The 12,216-nt window shown below is 44.7% G+C and overlaps 1 protein-coding gene and 1 pseudogene across 2 annotated transcripts in view; one reads left to right on the plus strand and one right to left on the minus strand.

The window, feature by feature from the left end:
* Positions 1-1,731: 1,731 nt before the first annotated feature.
* LOC129393521 (SUZ domain-containing protein 1-like) lies at positions 1,732-4,773 on the minus strand (annotated as a pseudogene).
* MDM2 (MDM2 proto-oncogene) overlaps positions 4,644-12,216 on the plus strand; it is a 34,463-nt gene continuing 26,890 nt past the window's right edge. The window contains exons 1-2 of one of the 2 annotated variants that reach the window (XM_003808717.6): positions 4,644-7,790; positions 8,491-8,575. In XM_003808717.6, the coding sequence (XP_003808765.1) occupies positions 7,777-7,790; positions 8,491-8,575 (99 nt within the window). In that variant the 5' untranslated portion in view covers positions 4,644-7,776. The remainder of the gene's footprint in view (positions 7,791-8,490; positions 8,576-12,216) is intronic. The other variant, XM_055095882.2, reaches the window with a different exon arrangement.

The raw sequence follows: 12,216 nt of genomic DNA on the forward strand, positions 1-12,216 counted from the left end.
AGATCTATTGTAACTAAGTAGAATTTTATCTGAGTAAAACAAGGAAGGTCAATATTGGAAATCTATCAATATACTCTCACCACATAGACAGATTAAAGGAGAAAAGCCACAGGGTCATTTCTAGATGCATAAAAAAGCAGTGTATAAAACTGAACACTGATTCATACTTTTTTATAACCTCAAAAAACCAGGAATAGAAGGAAACTTTTATGTAATAAAGAGCATCTACCTAAAATTTACAGCAAGCATCACATTTTAAAAGCATTTTTACTAATGTCATGAATAAGATGAGGATGCCCACTATCATTGCTACTATTCCATTCTAATGGTTGTAAGAAAATGAAAAAGAGGTTTAAGGAAGAGACAAGTTAGTGATTTTTGCAAATGATATTATTAACATAGAAAATCCAAGAGCATCTACTGAAAAACTAATAGTACTGTATAACAAAACAAAATACAGCCTGTAATCCCAGCACTTTGGGAGGCCAAGGTGGGTGGATCACGAGGTCAGGAGTTCGAGACCAGCCTGGCCAACATGGCGAAACCCCATCTCTAGTAAAAATATAAAAATTAGCCAGGTGTGGTGGCACGCACCTGTAGTGCCAGATACTCAGGAGGCTAAGGCAGAAGAATCCTTTGAACCAGGGAGGCAGACATTGCAGTGAGCTGAGATTGTGCCACTGCACTCCCGTCTGGGTGACAGAGTGAGACTCCGTCTCAAAAAAAAACCAAAAACCAAAAAACAAAAACAGAAAGAACAAAAAAGCAGTATTGCTGGCTGGCTATAAGATCAAAACACAAAAATGAGTAATTGTTTCATATGTTAGCAATAACCAAATAGAAAATAAAATGTTACGGCTGGGCATGGTGGCTCACGCCTGTAATCCCAGCACTTTGGGAGGCCGAGGTGGGCGGATCACGAGGTCAGAAGATCGAGACCATCCTGGCTAACACAGTGAAACCTTGTCTCTACTAAAAATACAAAAAAAAAGCCGGGCGTGGTGGCAGGCGCCTGTAGTCCCAGCTACTCCGGAGGCTGAGGCAGGAGAATGGCATGAACCCGGGAGGCGGAGCTTACAGTGAGCCAAGATCGCACCACTGCACTCCAGCCTGGGTGACAGAGCGAAACTCCACCTCAAAAAAAAAGAAAAGAAAATTTTAAAAGGTGTAATTTAAAAACAGCAATAAAACTTATAAAGCACTTCAGAAAAAAGCCAGCCAAACATACAACAGCTTTAAGGAGGAAACAATAAAGCATTATTAAAGGATGTTAAGAGAGACCTAAAAATGGAGTGATATATCATGTTCTTATCTGGGAAGAATTCATACTGAAAATAAGTCAAATTAGTCTAACAATCCAATGCAACGAAAAGCAAAATCCCAAGAGGATTCTTTTTGTGAATTAGACAAACTGGTTCTAAAAGTTAACATCCAGGAAGAGCCAAAACAATACTGAAAAAGATAAAGAGAGCTTTTCCTGTTACATATTGAAACTTACTCTAAGGTTTACTATTATGTTGCCCAGCAAGTCCTCTTATAGGTATGCAGCCTACTGTCTGTGTTGTTTATGGATTCATAAATTTACGGTGAATGTATAAAACACAGACTTAGTGGACAGGCATCAAATTGATCATTATCAAGAGAAGGGAGGGGAATGGGATAAAGAATAACAGTGAAATTTTAATTTTTTAAGCAATGTTTCATTAAAAAAATTTATTTAGGCCAGGCTCAGTGGCTCACACCTGTAATCCTAGCATTTTGGGAGGCCAAGGCAGGTGGATTGCTTGAGGTCGGGAGTTTGAGACCAGCCTGGCCAACATGGTAAAACCCCATCTCTACTAAAAATACTAAAAATTAGCCAGGCATAGTGGTACGATCTTGGCTCACTGCACTCAGTGTGGACGACAGAGCAAGACTCTGTTTCAAAAATAAATAAATAAATAATGAAAAAAATATGTTTGATGCAAGAATGACAAATGTGAATTCTGGGTAGTGGTTTCTTTTTTTCTTTTTTTGTTCTGCAGAGCAGAAGAACTTGAGGCAGTGGTTTCTTTTGTTGAGTATTAATTGTTCTGTGAATGTTTCTGTATGTTTCAGTCAAACAAAAAGTTGATTAATTTTCAAAGTAAAAACAAAAAGTCATTGTATTCACTACTTGCTGGGATTTTGCTTTTTATTTTTTACTTTATTTATTTATTTATTTTTTGAGATGGAGTCTCACTCTCACTCTGTCTCCCAGGCTGGAGCGCAGTGGCATGATCTCTGCCTCCCAGGTTTAAGCAATTCTCCTGCCTCAGCCTCTGGAGTAGCTGGGATTACAGGCGTGCACCACCATACCTGGCTAATTTTTTGTATTTTTAGTAGAGACAGGGTTTCACCATGCTGGCCAGGCTGGTCTCGAACTCCTGGCCTCAGGTGATCCATCCGCCTCACCCTCCCAAAGTGCTGGGATTACAGGCGTGAGCCACCATGCCCGGCCTATTTTTTACTTTTTTATTTTCCAGGACAGAGTCTTGCTCTGCTGCCCAGGCTCGAGTGCAGTGGTGCGATCTCGGCTCACTGCAACATCTGCCTCCCAGGTTCAAGAGATTCTGCTGCCTCAGCCTCCCGAGCAGCTGAGAGTACAGGCTTGCACCACCATGCCCGCCTAATTTTTGTATTTTTAGCAGGGACGGGGTTTTACATGCTGGTCTCAAACTCCTGACCTTCAGTGATCTGCCTGTCTTGGCCTCCCAAAGTACTGGGATTACAGGCGTGAGCCACTGCGTCCGGCCCGGATTTTGCTTTTTAAATAACACTATTCAGTTCCAGATGTTTGGAAAGACATAAGGAATTTGAACTACTTCTGTAATTTTAGATGGTCTCATAAATATTGTGAAACTCAGCATTCTAAACACGGTTTCTGAGCTAAATCTTGTTTAGTTTTCACCATGCTTTAAAGATTAGTTGTGGCCAGGCACAGTGGCTCACGCCTATAATCCCAGCATTTTGGGAGGGTGAGACGGGTGGATCACCTGAGGCCAGGAGTTCGAGACCAGCCTGGCCAACATGGTGAAATCCCGTCTCTACTAAAAATACAAAAATTAGCCGGGTATGGTGGCGCAAGCTTGTAATCCCAGCTACTCGGGAGGCTGAGGCAGGAGAATCACTTGAACCCGGGAGGTGGAGGCTGCAGTGAGCTGAGATTGTGCCACTGCACTCCAACCTGGGTGACAGAGTGAGACTCCGTCTCAAAAAAAAAAAAAAAAAAAAGAAAGACAAAAGATTAGTTATGACTAATAAATACAAGTACGAAGTGGCCCTTGGGTCAAGATAAGTCTGTTGCAGACTTTTTTTTTTTCCCTTGAGACATGGTCTCACTCTGTCACATAGGCTGGAGTGCAGTGGCAGGATCACACCACAACCTATCCGGGCTCAAGCCATCCTCCCAGCTCTGGCTCCCAAGTAGCTAGGACTATAGGTGAGTGCCACCACGCCTCGCTAATTTTTTTTTGCAATTTGTAGAGACAGGGTTTCGCCATGTTGCTCAGGCTGGTCTCAAACTCTTGGCCTCAATAGATCCTCCAGCCTTGGCCTCCCACAGTGCTGGGATTACAGGTGTGAGCCTTGTTTGCAGAGTTTATGTCCCAAAGAATATAAAGACACTCAAAGTATCTCAACCTCTTGGAACACCTCTTGGGCATCAAGAACAACGCTACTAGAAATAAGCAGTTTGCCTCTAGAGAAACTTCAAGTAAGCACAACAAAGGGCAAAGTGACACAAGATAACTGTGGAATGCAAGCAAACAGCAGCAGCTGGTCTGTATTTTTTTAAATGGCAAAGTCACAAACAACAGCACCTGCTTTTAGAGTGAGCAGATAGTTTGCTTTCTTTTTTTTCAAATGGAACTCACTTTTTAAGTGATGACATGCAGTTGGGGGTGGGTAGGTGTGAGTTCATTTGTGTTTTGAAATCCCAAATTAATGAGCATGATAAACCGCTATTGCTGGCCCTGTCTGACTCTCTACTCTGAGTAATTGGTGGGTTCCCCCCAACCTTCTCCTAACCCTCACCCTTTCCCTTTCCATTGACTTGGGACAGTCCTTGTCAAAGTGCCAATCACAGTGGGAAGGAGGAGAAGGGGGGAGGTCACAGTGCATGGGATTCAAGGTCACAGTGGGCGGAGCAACGGGGATCACCAGGCAAGTAAGTCAAGTTCCCGCTGCTCAAGTCCAGCTGTCTGCCACGGTAGTGCAACCCTTGGCGGACGACCCAGGACGCGTTGACGCGGCAGTCGCGCCATCTCTTCTTGCCTGCATTTATCTGCGCTGTTTGAAGCCGTGTGACCCATCAGGACCCAGAGGCTGTCTGATCACATTATTGGGCTGTCTGCTGTCTTCGGGTTAGGAGATCCTGGTTGGCCTGAAGGGAAGAAGATCAGAGGAAGGCCTATCGAGGATGGGTTTCTCCTGCTTCTCCTCGGGTTGGCGCTGCCCAGGATCCGCTTCCTGGCCTCGGTGTACTCGGCCTCCCACTGTGCCAGGGACTTGACTGGAAGGGCGGGCCTGCTAGCAGACTTGGGGCTGCTGACCACACCGTTGCTGGTGGGCCTCTTGAGGATGCGGACCTGTGGAGGGGGTCCCGGGGGAAAATTATCATCCTGAATCACAATGGGCACTTTGGGAGATTTGAATTTCCTGCTTTCTGTGTGATCTACAGTTTTTTTCCCAGACGTCTATTTCCCCGCTGTCTGCCGTCTCCTCCCAGCTCTCAGCAACCTCCTCATATTCCATCTTACTCGCCACTTTCCAGATCGCTTGCTTTCTTATTTCCACATTTTCTCTGACTTTTGCAGTATTCAATATTATTACTTGATTCTGATTTTTCAGACATCACTATATGGTCCTTGGCTTTTTGGTCGTTCCTCTCATTCCTTTGCTGTTTCAAGCTCTGTTCCCAGCCTAAGCTTTTTACCACCGAATTCTGTTCTGTGACCCATCACTTAAAACTAACCCAACTTTTCATTCCCTCCAGACTTTTTTTGGTAAGCAGTATCATCATGCTTTAGGTGGACACTGAGTCATACTGCTGTGGTAGTGCTGGTACACGTAGTTTTGAATACCAGGTTCTTGAGTGAATCCTTTTTACTTCTCTCTCTCTCCCCCACCCCCGCTTCTCCCTTCTGCCTTCATTTCTGACCCTTCTTTTCTGGTTCCATTAGAAAAGGACTAATCTTATCAGTTCTGCCTTTTTTTTTCTGCTCTAATAATTTTGTCAAGAGAATTTTTTCAAAGCACAAGGCCAATGAGAAGGGGGAAAGTCGGTCCAGAAGGCAGCCGGCCCGACTATTCTGAGTTTGAATCTACTCTTGGTGGTCCTGTTAAAATACAGTTTGAAGCAAATCACTTGTTTTTATGCTTCTAATGTCTACTCTGTCGAAAGCCCAAATTTCCTTGCTTGGCATTTAAGGAGACTCCAAGTTCTTAAAACTTCTTCTTGACTTTCATGCAAGTCAAACGGATTTATTTATTGTATCTCAAACAGTCCTCTTATATTTTCCTTTCTGTATTTTTTGATAATTTTCTTGTGCCTGGAATATTCTCTGCTTTTATTTAAGTCTCACCATCTTTCAAGACACAAAATATGTGTGATCTCTGAGGCCTTTGTGAACTGCCTCCAGCATTTACTAAGCAATTAATTCTGTCTCTGAACTTTTATAGCACAAACCCATTCGTTCACTTGATATTTAACAAATATCAACCTCTATCACTTATCTCTTTTTTTTTTTTTTCTTCTGAGATGGAGTCTTGCTCTGTCACCCAGGCTGGACTGCAGTGGCGCGATCTCCGCTCACTGCAACCTCTGCCTCCCGAGATCAAGCGATTCTTCTGCCTCAGCCTCCCAAGTGGCTAGGATTACAGGCGCCCGCCACGGGGCCCGGTTAATTTTTGTATTTTTAGTAGAGACAAGGTTTCACCATCTTGTCCAGGCTGGTCTCGAACTCCTAACCTCGTGATCCGCCCACCTCAGCCTCCCAAAGTGCTGGGATTACAAGTGTGAGCCACCGTGCGCAGCCTATCACTTATCTTTTCATGCTTACATTTTCTCACTGCTTGAGATTTTCTTTCATCCAGGGTCAAGCACTGAGTCTATTAGAAACCCCACTGTATATGATCTGATGAAGATGAGATTATCTTTTTAAAAGCCACATATTAAATCTCTTAAGTTAATAATATTGGCAATCAACTTAAATCAACTGAGTGACCACTATGTTTAAGGAAGTTTCCTTTCTGGTAGGCTGGGAAGCGGGAGAAGGGAAGGATATAACTTTATAAAAAAAAAAAAGCTGCAGAAGGGAAGGATATAACTTTATAAAAAAAGGTCCTTGTTCACAAGGAGCTAATCACTTACTGGCCAGAGAAGAAACGTGTTCCTTCTTTGCAATGGCTGTGTTTTTGGGTTTAGCTAACTCAATTCTTTATGTCCTCAATTTATGAAACCGCATCAAAAACGTTTTTGCCACATCTCTGTGGGAAAGTAGGTGAGTCAGAATGAGTGCATAATATATAAATATATATTTTAATGATAATGAATGTGTAGATTAACAAACCCAAACTTTGTTTTTGTTTTTCTGAGAGTCTTGCCCTGTCGCCCAGGCTGGAGTGCAGTAGCATGATCTTGGCTCACTGCAGCCTCTGCCTCCTGGGTTCACAGGATTGTCCTGCCTCAGCCTCCGGAGTAGAGTAGCTGGGATTACAGGTGACCGCCACCACGCCGGACTAATTTTTGTAGTTTTTAGTAGAGACGGCGTTTCCCATGTTGGCCAGGTTGAACTCCTGACCTCAAGTGATCCACCCGCCTCGGCCTACCCAAAGTGATGGGATTACAAGCGTGAGCCACCGCGCCCAGCCAAACCCAAACATTCTAAAAGCGCGGAGTAACCGCTCCCCTCCCCACCAACGGTAACCAGCATCTTCGTTCTCCAACCAGAACAGCTGTATGCACCGGTGTATAAGCCTGCCTTAAGTGCTATTTTTAATCTTTTTTAAAAACAGGCCTTAAAATAACTCATTTGGGTACAACTCCAGCGGCTGGTGGAGTGGGCTTAATATATTAAACAGCTGTTAATTTTGGTTTCTTTTTGGTAACAGCGACACGGAGATCAGCATTTGTCGCAGTTTCCACCGCGGGCGGGAAGTGTAAACACAAGAAATACAAACATAGCGCAACGGCTAAAGGAGTGTCACAGCGCCAAACCTTGCTGGCTCCGCGCCAGGCCGAGCCCCACCCTCTCAGCTCGCGGCCAACACCCCCACCCCGCCTCAGAGCCCGCCGCGCCCGCGGGGCGACACCCCCCACTCCATCATCCCGGAGGTGGTGCGGCCGAGCCCCGGACCCAATTGGCGGAAGCGGGGCCGGTTGTGTGCGCGCGCACAAATGCCCGGATGCGCCGCGACGACCCGCGCGCTCCCCTCGGGCGGTAGGGGGCGCGCACCGAGGCACCGCGGCGAGCTTGGCTGCTTCTGGGGCCTGTGTGGCCCTGTGTGGCCCTGTGTGTCGGGAAGATGGAGCAAGAAGCCGAGCCCGAGGGGCGGCCGCGACCCCTCTGACCGAGTTCCTGCTGCTTTCGCAGCCAGGAGCACCGTCCCTCCCCGGATTAGTGCGTACGAGCGCCCAGTGCCCTGGCCCGGAGAGTGGAATGGTCCCCGAGGCCCAGGGCGTCGTGCTTCCGCGCGCCCCGTGAAGGAAACTGGGGAGTCTTGAGGGACCCCCGACTCCCAGCGCGAAAACCCCGGATGGTGAGGAGCAGGTACCGGCCCGGCAGCGAGCGGTCACTTTTGGGTCTGGGCTCTGACGGTGTCCCCTCTATCGCTGGTTCCCAGCCTCTGCCCGTTCGCAGCCTTTGTGCGGTTCGTGGCTGGGGGCGCGGGGCATGGGGCACGTGGCTTTGCGGAGGTTTTGTTGGACTGGGGCTAGGCAGTCGCCGCCAGGGAGGAGGGCGGGATTTCGGACGGCTTTCGCGGCGGTGGGGGTGGGGGTGGTTCGGACGTCTCCGCGGGAGTCCAGGGTAAAGGTCACGTGGGCCGGGGGCTGCGGGGCCGCTTCGGCGCGGGAGGTCCGGATGATCGCAGGTGCCTGTCGGGTCACTAGTGTGAACGCTGCGCGTAGTCTGGGCGGGATTGGGCCGGTTCAGTGGGCAGGTTGACTCAGCTTTTCCTCTTGAGCTGGTCAAGTTCAGACACGTTCCGAAACTGCAGTAAAAGGAGTTAAGTCCTGACTTGTCTCCAGCTGGGGCTATTTAAACCATGCATTTTCCCAGCTGTGTTCAGTGGCGATTGGAGGGTAGACCTGTGGGCACGGACGCACACCACTTTTTCTCTGCTGATCCAGGTAAGCACCGACTTGCTTGTAGCTTTAGTTTTAACTTGTTTATGTTCTTTATATATGATGTATTTTCCACAAATGTTTCATGATTTCCAGTTTTCATCGTGTCTTTTTTTTCCTTGTAGGCAAATGTGCAATACCAACATGTCTGTACCTACTGATGGTGCTGTAACCACCTCACAGATTCCAGCTTCGGAACAAGAGACCCTGGTTAGTATTTTTGTCTCGTATAACTTTTAAGAATAATTTATTTTATGAAGTGATAAACTAAATTTCGTATACCTCAATTGTAGCATGGCTCTGTAAATAAAATTGTATGTGCATAGCTTAAAGTGTGCTACCTCTGGCGTAACTGCGTGGAGTTAAAAACTGTTAAGAACTGGTCAGTATTTTTTTAGCCATTTGCCACATTTGCTTTAAAAATTAGTTCCATTACATTGTTAAGCGTGGTTGAAGTTACGTTTGTTACGTGACTGATTTTTTTTTCCTTTTTGACCTCCCAGTATTTAATTTTTAAAAATGGTTTTTAAAAGTCAAAAAAATTATTCGTGCTTGTTTTAAAGATTTTTGTCATTAGAGAAATTTTAAAGTAAAACCTGAAAATTCCAGGCTTTTTGCTCCATGTTTCCTTTTAGATTTTTTGTGTGCGTACCCACATATATTTACATTTGAATTTAAATCTATGTTATTGTCCTGTTTGTTGTACTAACAAGATGAAACTATAGTTGTTCTGTGACTTGCATCCTTGTCAATAAAGTCTACAGAATTCTTTTTAATGGCTGCATAGTATTCCACAGCATGAGTATACCATTTTAAAAATTATTTATGCCTTTACTGATAGGTTTTTAAAAATTGCCTCCTGTTTTTGAGTATTACAGATAGTGCCGCTTTGTACATGCATCCCGTGTGACTATTTCTGTAAGAAAGATTTTATAGAATTATAGGCTGGCCGCGGTGGCTCACCCCTGTAATCCCATCACTTTGGGAGGCCAAGGCGGACCGATCACCTGAGATGAGGAGTTCAAGACTAGCCTGGCCAACATGGTGAAAATCTGTCTCTACTAAAAATACAAAAATTAGTCGGGCATGGTGGCGCGCGCCTATAATCCCAGCTGTGAGGAGGCTGGGGCAGGAGAATCGCTTGAACCCAGGAGGCAGAGGTTGCGGTGAGCCAAGATTGTGCCATTTCACTCCAGCCTGGGCGATAAGAGCGAAACTCCGTCTAAAAAAAAAAAAAAGAAAAGAAAAAGATTTTATAGAATTAGAACTCCTGAGTTCTCAATTTTACTATTTGATTGCTGCTGGTAACTTGCTCACCAAAAGGCTCTAACAGTTTCACTCCTGCCAATACTGAATATCACCAATCTTTAATTATTATTATTATTATTTTTTTTTGAGGCGGAGTCTTGCTCTGTCTCCCAGGCTGGAGTGCAGTGGCACAATCTCGGCTCACTGCAATCTCCGTTCCCCGGGTTCACGCCATTCCCCTGCCTCAGCCTCCCGAGTAGCTGGGACTACAGGCGCCCACCACCACGCCCGGCTAATTTTTTGTATTTTTAGTAGAGACGGGGTTTCACCATGTTAGCCAGGATGATCTCGATCCCCTGACCTGGTGATCCGCCCGCCTCGGCCTCCCAAAGTGCTGGGATTGCAGGCGTGAGTCACTGCGCCTGGCCTCTTTTATTATTATTACTATTTTTTTGATAAAAGGTACTGTACCATTGTTTAAATTCATTTTTCTCTAGTTTCTTGGTGAGGCTGGGCACCTTTCCTTTTTCTTTTTGTTTTTGTTTTTTTTGAGACAGAGTTTCACTCCTGTTGCCCAGGCTGGAGTGCAATGGCGAGATCTTGTCTCATTGCAACCTCTGCCTCCCAGGTTCAAGCGATTCTCTTGCCTCAGCCTCTGGAGTAGCTGGGATTACAGGCATGCGCCACCACGCTCAGCTAATTTTGTATTTTTAGTAGAGATGGGGTTTTTCCATGTTGGTCAGGCTGGTCTTGAACTCCCAACTTCAGGTGATCTGCCTGCCTCGGCCTCCCAAAGTGCTGGGATTACAGGCGTGAATCACTGCACCAGGCCTCCATTTTGTTAAGTCATTTATTTCTTCTGGGACTTGCCTAGTCTTATCTGTCCATTTTCCTTTTAGTTTTTAAAAATTTTTCTTAGTAATTGGAGTAGCTCTATGTGTTTCAAGTATATTTAACTTTTGTTGTTTACTAATGTAGCATTTAATTTTATGTTGTCTTTTCCCCACTGAGAACAATTCTATGAAGTAAAATTTGTTGGCTTTTGAATTTCATATCATGCTTTGGAAGAACTCTCCTGTCCCAAGATCTTGCAAATATATTCCTATATTTTCTTCTAGATTTAAATTTTTTAAATATTTAGATCTTCACCTGTAATTTACCTTCTTGTTCTTCAATGTAAGATTACAAATGCTATTATCTTTTATAGCTGTTTTCTCATTAATACATGTCTTTTAAGTCACTAATATACTGATGGCTTTCCATTACAGATTTTTTTTTTTTTTTTTTTTTGAGACTGAGTCTTGGTCTGTTGCCCAGGCTGGAGTGCAGTGGCGTGATCTCGGCTCACTGCAACCTCTGCTTCCTGGGTTCAAGCAATTCTGCTGCAGCCTCCCGAGTAGCTGGGATTACAGGCACCCACCTCCACACCCGGATAATTTTTGTACTTTTAGTAGAGATAGGGTTTCACCATGTTGTCCAGGCTGGTCTTGAACTTCTGACCTCGTGATCTGCCTGTCTTGGCCTCCCAAAGTGCTGGGATTAAAGGCGTGAGCCACTGCGCCCGGCCCACACCTGGGTAATTTTTGTATATTTAATAGAGACGGAGTTTCGCTGTGTTGGCCAGGCTGGTCTCACACTCCTGACCTCAGGTGATCTGCCTGCCTCGGCCTCCCAAAGTGCTGGGATTACAGACCTGAGCCACTGCACCTGGCTTCCATTACAGATTTTTACTTTGAATTATTTTATCTAATTTGAAGCTAATATAGCATATAATAAAAACTCAGGAGAAAAAAGGTTATTTTTAAATCTTTTTTGAGAGAGTCCATTCTTTAGCCTGAAAGTAAAGTGCATATGTAAGCACAGTTTTAAAAAAAAGTGATCAGAAAAATTAATAATTCACTTCTATATGTATTTTAAATTTTTCAATTGTTAAATAATATTTGTTTTATTGATTAGCTGGAAATAGGCAATTTTTAAAAATCTGTTTTTAAGGCATCCCCAATGGGGGTGCTGTCAGATTTTAAAGTTAGACACAGGACCGAGGCATATTAAAGAGAGGTGCAGAGGTACCAGTTTGTGTGGTAGTGGCAAGCTGTAAAGATACTTGAGTTTTGCAGATTTTGATAAACCAAAAGGAAGGGAGAAAGTGCATAGTATATTACATTCCCCTCCCCCATGACAATTATTTTCTCAAGACCATTTGTAAAACCTCTAGATAAGGGGCAGGCAAATGTTAGCCTGTCAGCCAACTTTGGCCTGTTACCTGTTTTTGTTTTAGTTTTTAAATTTTTTTTGTAGAGGTGGAGTCTCTCAGTGTGGCCCAGGCTGGTCTTGAACACCTAGCCTCAAGCAAACCTCTAGCAATGTCTCCCAAAGTGCTGGGGTTATAGGCATGAGCCACCTCGCCCAGCCAGCTGCCTTTCTTTCTGTAAAGAAAATTTTACTGGAATGCAACCATGCCTGTTGGTTTACATAGTAGCCATGCTTTTTACTTGGATAGAACCATTTGTATGAAAAGCTTAAAATACTTACAGTCTGGCTCTTTACAGAAAAAAATTGACCCCTAATCTAGTTGGCAGGCTCCTTGCATACAGGTCATATGT

Source organism: Pan paniscus, chromosome 10, assembly GCF_029289425.2.
Source record: "Pan paniscus chromosome 10, NHGRI_mPanPan1-v2.0_pri, whole genome shotgun sequence".
Taxonomy (NCBI): Eukaryota; Metazoa; Chordata; class Mammalia; order Primates; family Hominidae; genus Pan; species Pan paniscus.